Source organism: Hemicordylus capensis, chromosome 1 (assembly GCF_027244095.1).
Source record: "Hemicordylus capensis ecotype Gifberg chromosome 1, rHemCap1.1.pri, whole genome shotgun sequence".
Lineage (NCBI taxonomy): Eukaryota > Metazoa > Chordata > Lepidosauria > Squamata > Cordylidae > Hemicordylus > Hemicordylus capensis.
This window is the reverse complement of record NC_069657.1, coordinates 187,629,996-187,650,721: the sequence shown is the minus strand read 5'-3', so window position 1 is coordinate 187,650,721 and position 20,726 is coordinate 187,629,996. Positions and strand designations below refer to the sequence as shown.

Genomic DNA, 20,726 nt, shown 5'->3' with positions numbered 1-20,726 from the left:
GCCAAATTCTTGTTTTATTTTTTGACATGAATAAGTGGAGACATGATAGAGGTCTATAAAATCATGCATGGTGTGGAGAAAGTGGAGAGAGAGATTCTTTTCCCTCTCACACAACACTAGAACCAGGGGTCACTCCATGAAATTGATTGCCAGGAGATCTAGGACCAACAGACGGAAGTACTTTTTCACACAACACGTGATCCACTTGTGGAACTCTCTGCCACAGTATGTGGTGATGGCCAACAACCTGGATGGCTTTGGATGACTTCATGGAGGAGAGGTCTATCAATGGCTACTAGTCAGAGGGCTGTGGGCCACCTCCAGCCTCAAGGGCAGGGTGCCTCTGAGTACCAGTTGCAGGGGAGTAATGGCAGGAGAGAGGGCACGCCCTCAACTACTGCCTGTGGCTTCCAGCGGCATCTGGTGGGCCACTGTGCGAAACAGGATGCTGGACTAGATGGGCCTTGAGCCTGATCCAGCAGGGCTGTTCTTATGTTCTTATGTAAGTCACCACAGTAGTTTACCACAAAGTAAAATGTTTTCACTTAAGGAAAACTCGTTGCATGAAGTTTTAATGAGTTTTCACTGAATGATCTCTTTACATGAAGGTACAAACAAGTTATTTGCCAGATGAAGCTAATGTGACAATGTCATCTTGTGGTGATTCCCCACCACCCCCAATGTCAAGGGGTATAACACAACACAACAAACAAGACAGTTTGCCTGGCAGCTTTTAAAATATGCTCATGACTGCCAAACAAAGAGGTCTGGAAAAAACCAAACCAACAAGACTTCATAGTCTAAAATATGATTTTAAAAATGGGCTTGGAAGGGGATACTGAAAGCTAAAAGTGATGACTTCACTGGACTCTCAGAAGGCATGATGTGTATACACTTTTCCATACATGTGTAGTTATGGGAAAATGAGCTGGAACAGCACTGTCTCAAGTCACATTTTGAGAAGGTCAGGTAACAGTTTGCACCACCTGTGGTTACATAGACAGCCAATCTCCATCTCCATAAGAAATCATGCCCAAGTAGGCAGGCAGATGTGGGGTTTTACAATGTGGTCATATTGAGCCAAAACACAGGTATATACTTAAACAGAATATAGGCACTGTAACTGATAGGCCCTGGTGGCGCAGTGGTAAAACTGCCGCCCTGTAACCAGAAGGTTACAAGTTCGATCCTGACCAGGGGCTCAAGGTTGACTCAGCCTTCCATCCTTCCGAGGTCGGTAAAATGAGTACCCAGAATGTTGGGGGCAATATGCTAAAATCACTGTAAACCGCTTAGAGAGCTCCGGCTATAGAGCGGTATATAAATGTAAGTGCTATTGCTATTGCTATTGCTAAATGACTTAAAAGATGGTCTAGTGCCACTGTTATAATAATCTATACCTTTCCCTTTACCACAGGTATATCAAGATTATATAAACATAATAAAGTGCTGCCTAAAGACATCCAACAAAACACAAAACAGAACAGCATAAAAACCAATTTCAAGAGGTTTTAAAAGGCTGGGGGAAACAAAGTAGACTTTGCCTGGCACCAAAGACGCTGGAGTATGCAGCATGAGAGCCTTGAGAGACAGCATACCAAGATGGCACCTGCCTCACCTCTAAACTGCCTTACCCGAGTTAATCTTGGACTGTAACCACTTTTTCATACACTCCTGGTGAACATACTGCAGACTTCCAGTGCATTTGCATGGCTCTATTAAGAGATTAGTAGCAGATGTAGACGACATCTGACATATTCTACACAGATCTCCCTCCTCTTCTTCAGAGTCCTCTGAAAGGAGACTAAGCAGGACAGAAATCATTATGCAGAATAGACTGGAATATTACATATATTAAAATAAAATTCATACTCTTTCCTCCAACACTTAAGACAATAAGGATAAGACAATTAGGACCAGTCAGGGCCGGGATGAGGGGAAGCTTGGCAAGAGTGCTGCATAGAGAGAGGCACTATGAGTGAATAACTATTAAATGTTATACTATACTAGCAATTTTCAGCCCGTTAGATTAACGGGCGCTAGTAGACTGCCCCCGCCCCCCCCGTCTCCCGCGGGGCCGAGTGCGGTGGGCCCAGTCCTTCCCAGTAGGCCCAGTCCTTCCCAGTCCGTGGTGTCCACCACCATCGGGGCCAGTCGCCCGGCCGCGGCCGCCTCACCCGCACTCTCACCGCAGCAGCAGCCGCCCCCATCGGGGCCACTCACCCCGCCGCAGCCACCGCCGCCTCGCCTGCACTCTCCTCCCGGCGTTGGCGGCGGCCACTTCTCCTCCTCCCAGCCCCAACATGGCCGCCGTGTCCCTGCAGCCATATCTTTCTCGGCCGATCTGGGCATGCGCTCTGCGCATGCCCAGAACGGCCGAGAAAGACACGGGCCGAAGAAAGACACGGGCGCACGCTTTACTTTTTTATTATAGAAGATAGACATTTTTCATATCAGAAGATTCCTCCCTCCTTGGGATATATTTTGTGATGCATCAGATCACAGGCACTAAAATGAAAGCCCAACATCTTGCCGTGGATAGTACCACATGGATATTTGGCAATTTTGAGTTACCCGGACTGTTACAAAAAGAGGATGGACAGAGCTACAGTGTGAAACAAGAATCCTCCCCTCCCTTCAACAGTAACTCACTGATCCGACAGCCTGCAATGTATGCATGATCCACTGCCTCTCGAGATGTGCCAAAGCAGTTTGGCACCTCCTTAGAGAAGCGCCAAATTGGCTCAGGTGCTCACATGCAAACCGGTTTGGCAGGGCAGGGATCGGTTCCCTTGAGAGTCAGGTAGACAGGTCCTTACCTGCTCTTTCTCTGCCCCACTACTTTTCCGGGTGCAGCACTCGCTTTGCAAAAGGCCACACGTGGCTGTGGCACTGCTCCCAAAAGTATGCGCACGCAGCAGCACACAGGCTGCTAGGAGCAGCATTGAAGACACGCATGGCCTTTTGCAAACTGAGTGCCACGCCCAGAAAAGCAGTGGGGCAGTGGAGGAGCAGGGAAGGATCTGCTTACTTGGCTCTTAAGGGAGCCAATCGCCACCTCGCCTGCAGCGGCCTGAGTCTGTTCAGGCACATCCCTAACTGCCTCTCCTCCTCTCATCCTGGGGAATTAAATAATTCCTTACAGCCAACTCTAGTTTCACAGGGACCTGAGATCTCGTCTGGCTAGATCATGGCCTCCTGCAAGACTGCCCCAAGACCCCCCATTGTCTGTCTTCTCCCTCCTGCAAAACCACACAGCAAAGCTTACATAGCCACCTCCATCATTTTCTTCTCTTATGGCACATGGGCGTGGCCACACACAACCACCTCTAGGCCGGGACTTCACGGGCACTTCAACAGCTACAAACATGCTTATGGAAGAAAGGGATAGCTGGACCCTTAGATATGCCCTCAAACTTATCACTTGTTCCAACTGCAGCTTGAAACATGCTATCTGGCACACAACAAACCTTTAGATGAAAACAAATCCTGTGACATTCTTTTCAGCCAAAATACCTACCAAATACAACTGACAGAGGCAAAGCAAAAACTTCTATAATAAGGCTAGACAACTTTGGTCCTCCTCCACGTGTTTGACTATAACTCCCATAATCGAGTGTTGGCCACTGGATGATGGGAGCTGGGAGTCCAGCAACAGCTGAATGGCCAAAATTGTGCAACCCCATTCTATAATATAGTTTGTTGTGACATACTGTGTGCTCATTTTAAGTAGACAGAAAAAGAACTGTTAAAATTGTGTACTTCATCCTGTCACTTAGGAAAGAGGCATGGTTTCCAAACTTTGCCTTGGTCACATCCCAGCTCTGAACAATTCCCCAACTAAGATAAGTGCAGCTGAAGAGACACCATTTATGTCGAGTCTTGTACCTCCACCAGGAACAATATTTCCAAAGCAAGATCAATCTCATGGTGCACAGTACATAAGTTACATTCAAGAGTCACAGAAAGAGCATTTTACCTCTCTTTAATTTTCTGAAGTTTTTCTGGATCTCTTGAAGGTGGTATTTTAGACTTGTCACTGTCTTGTCCATCAGGCTGATTCCAGCTTGAAGGAATAATATCTACAGTTATCATGACATTGTCAGACAAGTTGTTTCCCATTTGGGGAACTGCAATCCGGAAAAGAGAATTTGGAAATAGTCCTGATATTCCCGAATTCCTTCTACTATGCACTGAATCTGGCACTGAGGCAGCAGATGTAGCACCATTGGGTACTGCAGGTGTTGGGGGCCTAGCAGCAGGCCTGAGGGAATCACTGTGTGCTTCAAGAGATGCTTCTCCACCAGATTCTCTTCTCCTAAAAAGATGTAGTGATCTAGCAGGAGGTTCAGAGGTAGGGGTTCTTGGAAGAGATGAAACTGCTTCTCTTCTCCTTCTGGAAAACAAAGGAGTACATCTGTTCCTCAGAGAAGACGACAGCCAGGAACCTGTATTTCTGCTTTCAGAATCATGTCTGTAACTCTCTGCTTCAGAGTCAGAATTTGGTGAAACACCCGACAGGCCCCACCGTCTTCTAAGAAAGCTAAATCCCTGAGAAGCATCGGGAGTCTGAGCTTCTGAGCCTTCCGTAGTTGTAGCTGTGTTAGAAGCATTAGCTTGAATAGAAGACTGAGGCCTTGGAATAAATGAACCTTCAGAACCCAGTGGTCTTGAAGTCAATGAGTCTTGGCTGGACCTTCTTGAGAAAAATGTGGAGGACATACTAGAAGCTAAACGAGAAAGCAGCTGCCTTGTTGTACGCCTTCCTTCAGTATCTACAGGAGGTTCACTAAGAGATCTTTGAGATGGCATAACCCTTTCAGAACTGCTAGAAGAACTGGTTCCACTTCTCATGGCACCATGGGTAAACTCTGGCTGTAAATTCCTTTCAGAAGACTCTACTTCTCTTGGGACATAGTTAGATCTTGAGTTCCAGCTATGGTCTCTAGAGAGTAATGACGACGGATGCTCAGAAGGCAGCTGGCGGCTCATGGATGTGTTCAACCTCAAAGAGCTCAAAGAGTTTGCTTTTGGTCTTGCTCCCTGTGCATATGAAGCAGCAGATCTTTCCTGAAGATCTACCATACAAAGAAGAAAAATACTGAATGGACTGATTCGAGATTAGACTAACCAAAGTGACTATTCTTGCAATAACATGATTAACTAGAACTGAGAAAATACATATAACTGGGCTGTAAGAAATGCATGTTCTCCAGAAGCAAGTTTAAACCAAGTTCAAGGAGAAAATAATCCAGAATAAGCATGCACAGGATTGTAATCTGAGCTTTGATGAGAATACGGTTGGCTATATATTTTTAAATGAACACTTATTTCAGGCAGTGTCCATGTAATCTGTAATTACAATTCACTATTCCTTGTATGTCACAACTAAACAGTCAAAATTACGGTAGCTGCAGTCCATTTAAGTGCCATAAAAACAATGTGCACCTAACAGTATCAAAGCATCTTTATTAGAATGCACCTTTCAAACATACATTCAGGGATATATTTTGAAGGCAGTTTACTAAACAGTATTTATTGCACCGACTAAATTTCAAAGAGACACGAGTTAAAAATCAAACTAATGTAATAAAGGAGCACTTATTTTTCCCTGCATTCACTTTTCTGAATTTCTTCATTTTTACCAAATGAGTTCTATAGAAAGCAATTTGACAGCAAAACTCTATTCAAAAGAGATGTGAAGTGACCAAAAAAAGTGCAAACGTGTGCTTAATTTGTAAACAAAATGACAAGAGGCTTCAAAATTCCAGTGACAATGTGATTTTGGATTCATTCTTGCTAGATATTAAATGTTAATCTTAAAATAATTCTGTTTAGTGCAAGTCAGGAATTAGCAAGATCTGCATTTGGGGGAATGGAAGATTGCTCTGCTGGGCAGGGCCCTGTTTGCCTCTGACCCACCCCCTCCATGTGAGTGCTATAAAAAAAAAAAAAAAAACACCACACAACGGACTGCACCAGGGGTGTAAGTGCAAAGACTCTCGTCCTTTCAGCTCGTAGCTGTGGGGTGAGCAGAGATAACAAATGGAACATCCCTTGTTTTCAACAAGAAGTTAGCAACACAGAGCCCTTCTGCAATACTGAGGAAGCTGTGGGCCTGTTATTGAAACAGAGTAGCTTGGAGTGGTTGGGCTGTGGAGATGTGTCTGGGAGAGCAAAAAAGTGGGGTTGGTGTGGGGCGGGGGGCAGTGATTTCACAGGTATCAGGCAGAGGGAGATAGGGTGATGGGAATCAGGCAGGCCTTTACGGGGGAAAGAGCCCAGGCAACTGAGGCCAGTTTTTTTCCCTGGCTCTTCTCTCACAACTCTGCAGCCCCAGGAAGCTCTGGAAACACTCTACCTAGGATTAGTGGGCTGCTGTTGAATGCCAGATCAATAATGGTAAAACATCTCTCATCCATGATTTGATTGTGGATGAAGATAATGATCTGGTATGTGTGACAGAAACCTGGTTGGATGAGCTGGGTGGGGTTGGTCTCTCTCAGCTTTGTCTTCCAGGTTTTCGGGTCCTGCAGCAGCCCCGCCTTGAGGGTTGGAGAGGAAGCATTGCAGTCATCTTTCCTCATTTCAGGTGCCCAGTTAGGCAATCTCAGATTATTTATTTTGAGTGTTTGTCCTTGAGGGTAGGCCTCTGAGATAGGCTAGGGAGTCTGTTCGTTTACTGACCACCCCTCTGCACTTCAGTCTCCCTACTTGAGCAGGCAAAGTGGTGTCGGAAGTGGCTTTGGGTTACCCCACACTTATTGTCTTGGGGGACTTCAACAACCACACCAAAGCCCCCCTTTTAGGAGTGGCTCAGGATTTCATGGCCTCCATTGCAACCATGTGCCTATCAGTTAGTACTGGGCCCTACCCACATGGCAGGACATACTCTGGATCTGGTTTTTGCTGACCAGGGAATAAATGAACTGGAGTTGGGGGAGTTTGAGATAAATCCCTTGCCATGCACAGATCGTCATCTGGTGGGGTTTAGTTTGACTGCTCCGTCTAACCTCTGCAGCGGTGGTGGGCCAATTAGAATGGTCCACCCCCGGAGGCTTATGGATCCACATGATTCCCAGACAGCCCTCAGTGAGTTTCCAGTGTCCAGAGATGGCAACTCTGTAGAGGCCCTGGTGAATCTTTGTAATGTGCATACAGCCCAGGCTAGTGACATGGTTGCTCCTAAATGCCCTCTCCGGCTTGGTGGAGCCTGTTCTGCTCCTTGGTTTTCTTCGGAGCTTAGGGCAATGAAACAACTCGGACAGCTGGAATGACACTGGAGAAAGAGTTGAAAAATGAATCCAACCAAACACAGGCTAGAGCCCATCTTAGGGACTACTCTGTGGGGGTGACCAATAAATGTTTTTTCTCCATCTCCACTCCATCTGCTCAGTGCAGACCAGCAGAGCTGTCCCATGTAGCCAAGACATTGCTCCAGACATCCCCCAGGTAATTAAGGAGGAGCCATCTACTGCCCATTGTGCTCAGTTTACATGTCACTTTGCAGATAAAATTGCTCACATCCATACTGATTTGGACTCCAGGATTTTGGCAGTTCCAGTAGACATGCCTCAGGTACCATCTGGTCCTATTGTGTTGGATTCTTTTCCGTTAGTGCAGCCTGAGGATGTGGACAAGATCCTGGGCAGTGTGCGGGCAACATTGTGCACTTCATGGCTAATAAAATCTACCAGGGAGGGTACAGGCAGATGATTGGAGGCTATAATCAATGCTTAATTAAGAAAGGACAAGATACCACCATGCCTCGAGGATGGTAAGGATCATTATTTTAAAAAGCCCTCCCTTGATCCCTCCAAACTAGACAACTATAGACCTGTTTCTAATCTTCCCTATTTGGGCAAGGTAATAGAACATGTGGTGGCATCCCAGCTGCTGAGGGTCTTGGATGATATGGATTATTTAATCTGTCTTCTGTTCTGGATATGGGATGGAAACTGCCCTGGTCACTCTAGTGGATGACCTATGCCTGGAGCTTGATGGGGAAGTGCATCCCGGTTGGTTCTGCTGGACTTCTCAGCAGCATTAGATACCATTGACCATGGTAGCCTTCTGGACTGCCTCTCAAGTGTGGGGATTGTAGGTACTGCTTTGGAGTAGCTTTGGTCCTTTCTCAGGGGAGGAGCAGAAAGAAGATGAGGCTGAGGGACTACGGTTCAGCTTCTTGGCCATTGGCCTGTGGGGTCCTGCAGGGTTCGGTTTTGTCCCACATGCTGTTTACATCTACATGAAACTGCTGGGGGAGCTAATCCAGGAACTTGGACTGAGTTGCCAGCAATATGCTGACAACACTTAGCTCTCGCTTCTTATCACCTGATTCTAGGGAGACAATGAGTGTCCTGAACTGGAAGCTGGAGGCAGTGATGAGTTGGAAGTGGGCTAATAAACTGAGACTGAATCCTGGTAGGACAGAAGTGCTGTTGGTCAGTAGGACAGCCAATTGGGATGGGGGGAGTATTGCTGGGTCCGGCTCTGCTTTTGGAAGCTCAGGTGGAGATGGTGGCCAGGGGGGCCTTTTCAAGGCTTCGGCTAGTGCGCCAGCTGCTGTGTCCCTTTCTCGAAAATGCAGATCTGGCCACTGTTACCCACGACTTAGTCACGTCGTGGCTGGATTACTGCAATGTGTTCTATATGGGGCTGCCCTTGAAGAATGTTCGGAAACTGCAGCTAGTGCAAAATGCGGCAGCTAGGATTTTTTCTCCCAAGCTGCCCACTGGGATCATATTATACACATTTTGAAAGAGCTACATTGGCTACCAATATATTTCTGGGTCCAATTCAAGGTGCTGGTTGTGACATTTAAAACCCTTAACAGTTTCGACCCTGGATACCGAAGGGACTTCCTGCTCCCTCTGATTTCTGCCCAGTTGATGAGGTCATTGGAGGAGGCTCTGCTTGTGTGCCAACAATGACAGAGGCTCAGGTGTCATGCAGGTGGGACAGGGCCTTCTCAATTATTGCCCCCACGTTTTGGAATGCTCTCCGAGGAATGTGCACAGAACCATGGTGGGGAGGCTCAAAGGCGGTGAGAGTGCCGTTTTAAGAACAGGGGAGGGTGCACTTACCCCTCTCGCTCTTTTCCTCCAGCAGGCGTCCACTTCTGTAACAGCTAATCAGGACGGCAGCGTACCTCCCTGTAGCCCCCATTGGCCGGAAGTTCCAGACGTGCCCATGTGCGCCAGCACAGGCACAGGTGCGTCTGGAACTTCCGGCCATATCCGGCCAATGGGGGCAAGGGGCGGTGAGGAGGTAAGCTGCCACCCTGATTAGCTGTTACAGAACTTTTGCGCATGCGCACATCGCACGCACGTGTCACGTCTCCGCAACGTGCACGCGGACGCACAAAGGGCTTCCTGAAGCCTTTTGCAGCCAAGTGGGGGAAGGGGCGGCAGGTAGGTATCCTGCCCCCCCAATCGCTGACTAAAATACATGCGCCGGAGAGGGGAAAGCGGCAGTAGGGGAAAGCGGCAGGCCTTTATATGAGTGTTTTGTTGCTGCTGCTCTGTATTTTATGGTCATATTATGTTTACATTCGATTTAATTTTTTTTGTAACTTTTATAGTCATATTATTTTAAATGTTTTGTAAACTGCCTTGTTTTAATGAAAGCTGGTATAAAAATTTAACAATACATACATACAAGCATTATGGAGAAGTCAATTAAGAAAAGTAAAATTTCTGAATAGGATTTAAAATACCAGTTAAGTGCTCACTTGTAAGTGTCCCACAATATTTTATGACAACCCTAATGTATTACCTTCTTTCCATCACAACTTTCAACAAAATGATTGTGCTTAACATTACAGCTTGAAGCCCAATTCAGACTTTCAGCAAATTTCTCCATGCGATCACCCCAACAATCTTTGGAGTCCTATTAACATTGAGACCAGCACATAACTGAGACCATCCACAGATATATCTGCTTTCTGGTGGAGATTTATACAGCAGCAAATTTTTAAGTCTGTAAAACAGGAATCACTTCTGGGTACTGCTACTATATTCAGAGCCATTTATGCTTTTGGGTACTGGAGAAGCTTCTGCCAGTCTGTGTAGACAATACTAAACTAGATGGACCAATGCTCTGACTCAGTATAAGGCAGCTTCCTATCTTCTTATACTCCGAGTCATTTATGTTTTTCATACAAACATGTTTCTTGTCCCAAGAGACAATCAGCACACATTGCATGGAGAAGACTGTCGCATGTCTGAACTGAAACCAAGTCCATTTTTCTTACAAGAGCTTCACTTAATACTGTTAACCCAAATTAGATAATTGGACTTAGTTACTATTTAAAAAGCCACCGGCCTGACATATCAAATGTATAAACCAACACTACTAATTTAATTCATTTTTCTTACAAAGAGTAACAATTAAGCATTACTGCTTTTTAAGCAGTTGACTGCTCTATAAAGAAGCCTGCTGCCAGGGCTCAAGCACCACTATTAGTGCCATTATCAACAATCATACTAAGTTAGCTGTATGTCAGATGACAGACTGAACATTACAAATGGCACCAAACATAGAAATGGTGCATTTGAAAATTCTCCAATTTCAAATACATACATGATGAAGATGGGAAGTCACCATTCCTGTGATTACAATCCAAAAGACTGCCAACAGACTGGTCTGCTCTTTCTAGCTCTCTTCTTTCTCTCACAAGTTCGGTTCCCAATGATCCAAGTACCACAGATGAAGATCTGGGAACATCACTATACCTCCATGGCGAATCTAAAACAGAGCACACTATGAAGTCTTTATCTTTGTTACAAAGTTTTAGCTACTTAATACTTATTGGCAAGTTCTTGAATGCTCGTAGGCTTGTTTGGATTATATTGCCCTCTCCTTAAAGTTATGTGCCACAATGCCACCACCTATATGTGCAGTGAAAAGAATCAGGTGAGGAAGCACACAAGCATGACTCTGTCTCTATTCCACTAGGCAGAGAGGTAACTTATCTCAAAAGGTCCTCAGTAGAAAAATCCATTTTTCAAATACTAGTAGAGATTTGAATGTGTATCTCAGATGAGTCATCATATAATGTCAGCTTAAGGCAGATACCCCACCATTCAAGTCTGACTATACACGAAGTCCTCAACTTAACACAGATTGTGTTCCAAAAGTGCTTTTGCAAGCTGGATGTTCACAACTCCATAATTTAAGAGAGTGCCGCCGCCTTCTTCTTCATCAACCCCACCGCCTGTAAAGATCTGGGGAGCAGGGATGTGCCTGAATCATTTTGGTGCCTTTTTGAAGAGGAACCGGGCAAGGGATTCCTTTAAAAGGAGGCAGGCAGGCCCTACCTTCCCCTCCTGTGAGCCTCTGCTGCCCCATGGTGCCATTCTAAGAAGCACATCTGGCCCCCACAAATGGCATCGATGCATGCACCAACACCATTTGTGTGACAACACTGCACGAGGGATGCTGGGGAAAGCACCCAGTTGCTGCAGAAGGGCGTTTTAAAAGGAGACTGCGACACGGGCTGCCACTTTCACAGGGATGAGTTCCTTAGAACAGCGCCATGATGGGGCAGCGCGGGGCAACAGAGGCCCACAGGAGGGAGCGGTAGGACCTGCCTGCCTCCTCTCAGGGAACCCCTCCCCACCCCCTGGGATGGGCTCAAAGTATTTCGTGCACATCCCTACTGGGGAGGTCCGGTTGCAGTTGCCACAGGCTTGGTTGGTGGCAACCCAAAACCGGGCCTTTTCTAGAGTTGTCCTGGGACTCTGGAACACGCTAACGAAATCAGAGTTTCCCTTTCTCTGAATGTTTTTAAGGACCTAAAAAACATACCTGTTTAGTCAGGCTTTTAGTTTATAATTTTAGAACTTTGGTTTTAGAGTTTTTATTGTATTTTAAATTGTTTTTATTATGTTGATGTTTTAATTGGTTTTATACTGTGAACAACCCAGGGACCTTTTTGTATGGGGCAGTATATAAATGTACTAAATAAATAAATAAATTTGGAATGCACATAGAGAGCCAGCGTGGTGTAGTGGTTAGAGTGCTGAACTAGGACCGGGGAGACCCGAGTTCAAATCCCCATTCAGCCATGATACTTGCTGGGTGACTCTGGGCCAGTCACTTCTCTCTCAGCCTAACCTACTTCAAGTTAGGCTGAGTTGTTGTGAGGAAAAACTTAAGTATGCAGTACACTGCTCTGGGTTTCTAGGAGGAAGAGCGGGATATAAAATGTGAAAATAATAAAAATGATTATAATATAGCTCCCAAGAGAGACAATTTGTTTGTACGTGCAGGCTGAGGTTTGTAAGCTGGGGACTTCCTTAATGTAACATGTTATGGAGTTTTGTTTGTAAGTATGGGGGTTCATAACTCGGAGAATGCCTGTACTAGTTTACTATTACAGTTTTAGAAGACTTGTTACATGTTGTTCAGCCAAAGAACCACTCTGATCTAGAAACTCTTATTAGAACACAAAATGTTGTACGTGGGTTCAGTTGTTCTCAAGTAACAACTTTGGGAGCCATTATATAATAGCACAGCTTCTTGTTAAGAAAGAAGCAGGCTCTGAATACACAATTACCTCTTTACAAACACATCACTTACCTGAAACTGTGTTTAAACCATTACTTCTCACACTAGAGGTAGATGTATAAGAAAGTTTAGGTCTCTTAGAATCACTATCTTCTTGTTGGTTATGCAGCCTTGAAGAATATGCTCCCTGAGTTCTTTCAGATTCATCAAACCATGAAGATGTAAGAGGTGAAGATGATGATGTGGACTACAAAAAAATGTTTAAGAGGTTAGTTGGCAGACTTCTCCAGCAAAATATTGGATGTAATCCTCAGCAAACCTATGGTAGAGAAACCAAAATTAAGAGGAAAAGCATGAATAAAATGAAAAGGGTTCACAGAAAAACAAAAACAGGCTTGCCTTTAGATGTACTGTATGCTATGCTTAACATTTTATTCCACACCTTTCCCCTACCACCATCACCACCACTTTTTAAAGACTTAATCAAGTGAGTTGTGTTACAGAATTAGGGACAAAGTTCATAACATCTCCTAGACCTACAGCCAAGCCAAATCAAGGTGTTTTTTGTTTAAAGATACTAAATCATCTCTTGTAATTTAAGCCAGCCCCTCTTCTAACATACCTTCCAAAATCCTGGTTAAGCACTACTTACTATTTAGAGAAAGCTTATACAATTAGACCCTTGGCTCACTCTCAACCACTATGGACAATTAGTTTCATGACAAATATGGTTAAAGGTTACTCATTAACTCAGGAAGAAATTCACAATCAATATCCAGTTCAACGAGTATAGTTTTTCTTCTGTTAGCAGCTTCTCGTTATCTACAGCTGTCTGATGTCCTGGTAACTTCTCAACTGGATTACTGCAATGGGCTCTACATGGGGCTGCCTTTGAACACTGTTCAGAAACTCCAACTAGATCAGAATGCAATAGCCCAGCTCTATCTTAGGCAATAGGATGGCAAACTCTTATTTTCTTCGGTTCATGCCAGTTTCAGGTGCTTGAGTTGACCTTTAAGGCTCTAAATGGCATATTATCCAGGATATTGTAGCAAGTACCTACTTCCATTCATTCCCTCCAACACTTGAAGAATTAAGATAATCTGGGAAGTGGTTTATTCTTCAAGTACCACTACTAACGATGAATACAATTTTCACCTACTAGTGAGCATTTTCAGTGGTGAAACTTGTGCTTTGAAATTCCCTTCTAAATAAAGTATGCCAGGCTCACACAATTAATGATTTTGCAAACCACTGCTAAAAAAAATCTTTGTTTCATCAAACTTTTGCTAGGCATGAATTAGTTAATATGTCTTCCAGTTACACTGGACAGCATCCAGACTAATGCTTGTGCAAACAAAACACTTTCTACTCATGGAGGAGGGGCATGTTTCACCCATCCACCTCCTCCATCTGCAGTCCCATGAACCTGCTGAAAGCATGTCTTTGAGGATCCCTCAGCAGCATATTTTCAGGGGAACACAGGGAAGAGACAGGTTGCCAAAAATCAAATCATTGTGCAGCATCCAGGCTAATGCTTGTGGAAGAGAAGTCATTCCATTCACACCAAGGGAGGGGGGTGATTTTTGCCAGTTTTTATAGTATTTTAGATCTTATCTTCTGAAAGTCCTATAAAGAGTTGAGACCATTAAAATGATAACTAAAAAGTATTACTATTTTAAGTATCAAAGTATGTCTTTGGTGGGGGGGGAATGCAAGATTTTTCCTAAACATAAAAAAACAAGCCCTTTCACGATTATCTTCCTTGTGCATTTACCATACTTCTCCCCACGCTCTCACATGTTTAAAGTGTCTAATTTTGCAGGAATGGACTAGGACTGCTTTGCCTCCTTCACAAGGAAGTGCTACAAGGTTGGCACCACTAAGGAGGCCCAACTTCTCAGGGCAACCAATTTGGCTTCCAAATATATAGAAACAGGAAGCAAGGCTTCTTCAGACGATCACAATATATGGAAAGAGGTATCCTTTAGGCCTGTGCATGAATGTGAGAGTTGGGATTGGGTCAGACCCAATCCAATCCCAAAAGTGTTGTTCAGGGTCCTTTGGACCATTCTGAATTTCAGGGTTGGCATTGGGGTCAGGACTGGACAAACTTCTATAAAGCTTTGAAAATAACCAGATACTCACTGAAGCCAGAAAAAAAAGTATCAGTGTCACAGGGGAAATGATGTAACATCAGAGAACCTAAGATGAAGTTATCTCACACCAGAGAATCACAGGAGAAACGTGGAAATCAGCTGCTTAACTTGTTTGTAAGTTTAAAAGGGCTAAAAGAACTTGTTAAAACAACTTTTAAAATTAAGATATGCACAGGGAAGCAGAGAAAGATCAGAAGATGCCCCCCCAGCTGCAAGCATTTTTTAAAAAGAGCAAACTCTTGTCCCCATTTGGAGCTTTGGAAAACTCCGAACTTTTCCAAAGAGGGTCAGAGAAGTGCGAGCCAAAGTGGACTGTGCAAGTTTGGGTTCAAACTCTCTGAACCCCTCCCATTTGGTTTAAAATGGGGCCATGTGTCATTTTACTGAGCCAACTTTGCACAGGCCTAATGTGCTCTTTCTATCCAGCCCGTGTCACTCAGGTTATTGTTCTGGAACCAAAGAAAAACACTCTGAACTAATTAACCAAAAGAACTCTGTTAATATAGGTATAATATACTCCCATGACTGCTTCCAGTCTATACTGAGGCAGCTACATTTTGAGCTATGCACAAGGGTAGCCTGATATAAAGTGCATTACAAATCATTAGGAAATTATGACGGTGTGCATGACAGTGGACAGGTTCATCACAGAAGGGAAGGCAAACTAGCAAAAAGCACTCTTTTCATTGCAACCTGGCATTTTAGAGCAATACTAGATCAAGGAGCACCTCCAAAATTCTTCCAAGGGGGGGATTCCCCAACCCTATGGAGAACAGGCATGTGCCAAGTGTAGACTATCCTCGCAATCAATTACTCCATCTTATGTGAATGAAGCTTCAACTTGCTCACCCTCATCCATCCCTCTTCCCTCTCTATCCTCCATGAGCATTAAGCCTGACTGAGAAACCCACCTCATTCTTTGTACACTACTTAGATGACTCTGTAAATACACACAACTAAGTAACACAAATGTGATCATGGACAAAAGCACACTGAGAAATCTATCTTCCAATCGATAATCTGGTGCATGCAGACTAGAAACCCCAACTATTTTTTCGTAACAAGTTGATACAAACCTGGATGATATTCACAAAAAAGCATCTACCATTTTTTCCAAGTCAACCAACTCTTCCTTAATTATTTCCCTATTGACAGACAATATTTCAAGTTCCAACTCAATTTTTCCTCATCTATTATTTTAGAGTTAGGACAGAATGCTCTCATTTAGCACAGGGGAAAGAGTTAAAATGCAGTAATTGGGTTTTTTATTCACTAGGTTTAAAAAAAAAGTACATCTGATCTGATCTAAAACAAAATAGCATAGTTTTGTCTGCTCACAATCAGTTTTGGAAAATTATTTTCTTCATTGTGGAGGAGTAGTGGTGGTGGTTGTATTTCCTTCTTTTTTTTTTTTTTTTTAATTAAATGAAGTGAACTAGTGTCCATGGGCAAAGGGTAACCCTCAACCTGAGAACATTGCAAAACCATAGCTGCAAGACAAAATCTGACTCACTTCTGATGAGAGCCACTGCTAATTAGATATAGGATTTCAGAAAGCCCACAATGGCTAAACATGAGCTCTCAGATTCTTGAATCATTATAATGTAATTCCTACATATCTCAATTTCCTAAAGCAAGCTGCAATTCCACTGTAGATGTCTAGACCAATGGTTCCCAATCTGGGGGCCTCCAGACGTTGCTGAACATTGTATAATAAAGCTGTAAGCTGTAGCTGGGGCTTATGGGGGTTGTAGTACAGCAACACCTAGAGGACCCTAGGTTGGGAACCATTGGTCTAGACAATTGATATGGCTTACATTTGAAACTTACTCATGATAAATGACTTAACCAGAGAGCAGTTATTCATTACTCTTAGAAAGCATTTAAAGATTAACCTTTTAAGAGGTAAACAGCTCTTACCAATCTGTTCCTGCTTCCCAAAAATCTTCCAGACCATGGACGATCAAGTGTTCCTGAGTAGCGAGTTGGGGAGGAAGCTGGAAGCTTCCATGGGCTTTCAAAGGTTTCTCTTTCTCCAACTGACCAGTCTCTACTGGAACTATGCAACCAGCTGGATTCCTAAAAAGTAATATGGTTATTATTTCTGTTGAAGACATTACAGAGCAAGTCTAATGTGCAGAATTAACATCCTTCAACTTACTTAAGATGCTTACTGTGAGCTGTACCCAAATCTTATTGGGCTAAACTTACATCATAAAAGGAGAAATGCTCTTCCACTCCAATAGACTAGAACTGCACTCCCATTATCTGAAGGATGTTACTTTGGATACACATAGCATGTATATCTTTGTCAAGATCACGGAAGATAATGGCCATAAAAGGAGCCTAGTTTCCATTTGGCTATTCCAAGCATGGTTAGAGCTAGGTACCACTACCCTCCTCCTCTCTCTGGATGTGAGAGGGTAGGAGTGCAGAGATTTAGCTCAGGGAACTAGGCCTTCTTTCCAATGATAATACAGCAGGTTTACAATGCTAATACACACAATTGGGGGGAGGTACCAGATTGAATCCAGATTTAGATATTGTGAAGAACAAATTTAATTATGGCTTTGCACAGCTTTCAGAAGCCTCGCGGTCTCATTCATATGAGTGAACCTGGTTCGTTCATCAATTCTAGTTAGAATAAGCTGGGATTTGCTGTGTTCAGACATCACAGCACATTTCAGTTTGTTCTGAACCAGGACTGGAATGACAACACTTCTACAGTCATGTGAGCCTAAGGCTTGTGAACACCACACAAAGCCATGATTAAACTATAGTTCCACGTGACATCAGAATCAAGCCTCAGTCTAGATACCATTACTCCAAGACCTGTTCTCACTGTGAATGGCTGCCAGAGAGCTAGAACAAATGTGACACTGAGTGTGCCAGAACAAAAAAACAAACACACCTTACCAGTGCATGGTTTGACATGTGTGTCACATCACTGGCACCTGCCACTGCCAAGGAGTCACGTGCCAAGGACTCACAGCCCAGTAGAGCAACACTGATGTACCAACGTTGCAAAGACAGGCACCAGGGGCATGATCTTGTGTAATGCCACACATGGCAATTTGCTGGGAAAAGGATAAGCCTACTCCTTTCTAAGACATGGAGAGTTCATTCTCTGAGGAGCCAAGCAGAGGGTGGCTTCCAGCTGTCAGTCTCCCTCCCATAATCTGGTCTTTTTAAGAGGCTCTTGAGGGAAAGAAAAAAGGAAGGGGTGTACCAGGCAAGCTCCTCCTTCATATTAACCAGCTATTCTGTCATGTTTTATATTGGCAGTCCTGGACTACAAGACATTAGCATAGAAACAATGCCACCTTATTTCAACTTTACAACACTTGCCATGGGAAGGGGAGGTTCTGCTCAACAGCTGCTAGTGCATGGGCTAGAGGAGGAGGTGGTGGCGGCAGCAGCAGCAAATAGCTCAGGCTCCTATTGTCACAGAGACTGGCAGCCCTGGTGGCAGCTGCTGCATCTGAAACTGCAGAGGGACTGCCTGACCTGCCCATCAAGATGTTCCCCCAGCTGCTGCTACTACTTCTTCTCCCCCAGGCTCAGCTGCTATGGCAAGTGGGAGAGAGCTCAGCCTGTTCCCAGCCCACAAGTCCTCTTCCTTCCCCACGTAACCATTGCAAGCTACATTCCAAAGTGCCAGGAAGAGAGGCAACTGGACAGCTTGCCTCTCCTACTCTCCCTGGGCAATGATTAGGTAGGGTAGAGCAGCATGCGGGCTGGGAACAGCTGGGGCTCTCTCACTGCCACCACAGTGCAGGCCTTTACAAGTCTGACTGCCTTGCAGGGACTGCGTCTGGGTCACTCGCAGGAAGCACTTTGGAGAGTGGGGGAGGTGGGACTGGCAAACAAACACTGTTTACTGAATGCTGCAGAGGCAGTTTGCATGCTGAGCCTTCACACCATTAGTCAGGAGGTCAGTCATCATACAGGCATACTTCACTATCTGTGGACTCGCCATTCGCTGTTTCACATATCCATGGTCAGGTAATCAACACCCGACCTCAGCATGCGTGGAGAAAAAACAGAATATAAGGGATTAAATGTGGGTATCCGCGGGTTGGGAGGATGGACACAAAAGACCTTTGCAGTCCTTTCCAGCCGCTGTGAAGAAGAGCCATTTTGTGGCTCGTTTGTTTAAACAAAAAATACCCGTGATTTTTCACCGAATCTTGGAGCCTCTGGGATATGTGGGGGGCATCCTTGAACTCCTGAATGCCTACAGAGCGTGGTAGGGCATTTTTTGGGCCCGTTTTCACTTTTGGGGAGAACTTTTTGGAGTGGGTGTGTGAGGTCTGGGAACCTAACCCCAGCAATCCCATAGACTCAATGCTTCATTATCCATGGCTTTGTTACCTGTGGTAATCTGCGGGAACAGAATCCCCACAAATAATGGGGTCCTCCTGTACTAAACTATTGTTTGTTTAAAGTGATTGTCTTTTTTGCATATCCTCTATAATAAAGCCCTAGAGTGTAATTCCGTGTCCCTGCCTGTGTCTTTCTTGGCCGTTCTGGGCATGCGCAGAGCGCATGCCCAGAACGTCCGAGAAAGATACGGCCGCAGGGACACGGGCAGCCATGTTGGAAGGAAGGCCAGAGACGGTGGCCGCGGCGGGGCGACTGGGCCCGCTGGCGGCAGCCACCGCGGCGGGGTGACTGGCCCCGATGGTGGCAGCAGTGGCCGCAAGAAGACTGGGCCCGCTGACGGCAGCCGCCACGGTGGGAGGGCTGGGCCCGCTGGTGGTGGCCGTGGGAAGCCCGGAGGCGGCGGCCGTGGAACCGGACCGGCCGCGGGGAGGGTAAGGGAGCCCTGAGGTGGCGGGGCTGAGGTGGCGGGGGGCCTGGCCCAGCCGGGGAGGCCGGCGGCAGCCCCGGATGGCACCGGCCCCGGCTGAAGGAGGCGGTGGGCCCGGGTGGGAGGAGGCGGCAGTTGAGGGCGCAGACTAGCGCCCGTTAAATTAATGGGCTAAAAAATACTTGTATTTAATAAGTCTAGATTATAAAAGTCTAGGTCAGTCATGGATATTGTGGTGTAGCACCTGCACTAAGAGAAGCAGTATAGAACAAAATAGAGCCCTATTCTTCACCAAACACATGCGCATAGTTTCACCCACAAAACACCACACCAGGTATTACAGGTAAGGTGAGGCCTGTGCATTCCTCCACATATAATATATTACTCTCCTTTAAAAATATACTCAGGATGAATCACAGACAAAACATTAAATGAAACATAGCCTATAAATAGGCTCAAATTGCATATTATAAGACAACAGAAGAACAAAAGTGCATTGGGAGAAAGGTCATAAGATCATCTGCTAGAAGAGTTCTGTACAGCTGGCCGAACGTTGGCTGACAAGGAGTACTTCTTTCAGGACACCACCCTACATTCTGAGTGCCACAACCAAAAAGGCCCTCTCTCTCGAGTGCCCATCTCTTACACTCCTATCAGCAGAAGAACAGAAAGAAGGGCCTTGGTTACATAGCAAAGTTCTTGGGCAGGTTCAAAAGAGAGAAGGTAATATCCAAGGCATCTCAGTTTCAGGATGTCAAGGATTTTAAGAGGGCCTTGAATTGAGCCCAGAAACTAAATTGCCATCCAGTGCAGCTGACAAACAATATGCATATGGCGAAATCTGATCTCCCCCACGGCATTCTCAAACGGATGTTATCTGGACTGCCTTCAAGAATTATTCTTCACAATTTCTTATGTCTGTGCTATTGAGAGTATCTGAACTCCCAATAGCATCATTCTCTCTCCCCACCATGAGGAGGGGGCACTTGCCCCAGGAAGTACAGCGGTGGCAATGGTTGGAATTTAAAGAACCCCACCTAGCACTGCGCATGTGGGGAGAATGCCAAGAGCATCCATGGGGAGGCTGGGAACGAGTGCAGGGAGGCTTGAGGACCGTAGTTCTTCCCAGAGCTTCTCCCATGGCAATCCCCAGGCCTCCCCATACTCATTCCTAGCCTCCTCTTCGTGACTCCCCACACTCCCCATGGACACTCCTAACATTCTCCCCACTCACCCAGCCT

General features: G+C 45.2%; 1 protein-coding gene across 19 annotated transcripts in view; it reads right to left on the bottom strand.

Annotated features, from left to right (window-relative positions):
- MARCHF7 (membrane associated ring-CH-type finger 7) overlaps positions 1-20,726 on the bottom strand; it is a 119,800-nt gene that overhangs the window by 8,165 nt on the left and 90,909 nt on the right. For all 19 annotated transcript variants that reach the window (XR_008309660.1, XR_008309661.1, XR_008309656.1 and 16 more), the window contains 5 exons: positions 16,593-16,751; positions 12,586-12,760; positions 10,585-10,749; positions 3,980-5,078; positions 1,635-1,804 (listed from right to left, as the gene is read on the bottom strand). Coding sequence is in view for 11 of the 19 variants with exons in the window: in XM_053260803.1 (XP_053116778.1) it covers positions 1,635-1,804; positions 3,980-5,078; positions 10,585-10,749; positions 12,586-12,760; positions 16,593-16,751 (1,768 nt within the window). In the remaining 8 variants the exon portion in view is untranslated. The remainder of the gene's footprint in view (positions 1-1,634; positions 1,805-3,979; positions 5,079-10,584; positions 10,750-12,585; positions 12,761-16,592; positions 16,752-20,726) is intronic.